This window comes from Penaeus monodon, chromosome 22 (assembly GCF_015228065.2).
Source record: "Penaeus monodon isolate SGIC_2016 chromosome 22, NSTDA_Pmon_1, whole genome shotgun sequence".
Taxonomy (NCBI): domain Eukaryota; kingdom Metazoa; phylum Arthropoda; class Malacostraca; order Decapoda; family Penaeidae; genus Penaeus; species Penaeus monodon.
In genome coordinates this window covers 17104073-17104353 of record NC_051407.1, presented here as the reverse complement: position 1 = coordinate 17104353, position 281 = coordinate 17104073, and the positions used below count along the sequence as shown (strand labels likewise).

Genomic DNA, 281 nt, shown 5'->3' with positions numbered 1-281 from the left:
ACTTTAAGACGTTTCCACTTGTTCTGAGAAGAGGAGCCGAATACGAAGCGCCAGTCTAGCGGGAGCGTCTGAGCTAATAAGCGTTGGTGATATCAGAGACTTCTAATTAAATTACATCACAAAGAAAAGGCACAAACCATAGATACAAAATCGATATTACAATCATGAAAAAAATCTTAAGAACCTTTCTGAAATCACCAAAGCTTAACCTCAGACAAATGCTCTTAACTTGACCACGCTCCTTTTTTTCTCTCCTCTCTTTCTCGTATGAATGCAAACGC

At 39.1% G+C, this 281-nt stretch overlaps 1 protein-coding gene across 1 annotated transcript in view; it reads left to right on the top strand.

The window, feature by feature from the left end:
- The window catches only part of LOC119587346, a 1276-nt gene extending 1170 nt beyond the window's left edge, over positions 1 to 106 (top strand). The window contains exon 2 of the mRNA XM_037936093.1: positions 9 to 106. Coding sequence (XP_037792021.1) covers positions 9 to 106 — 98 coding nt within the window. The remainder of the gene's footprint in view (positions 1 to 8) is intronic.
- Positions 107 to 281: the final 175 nt, after the last annotated feature.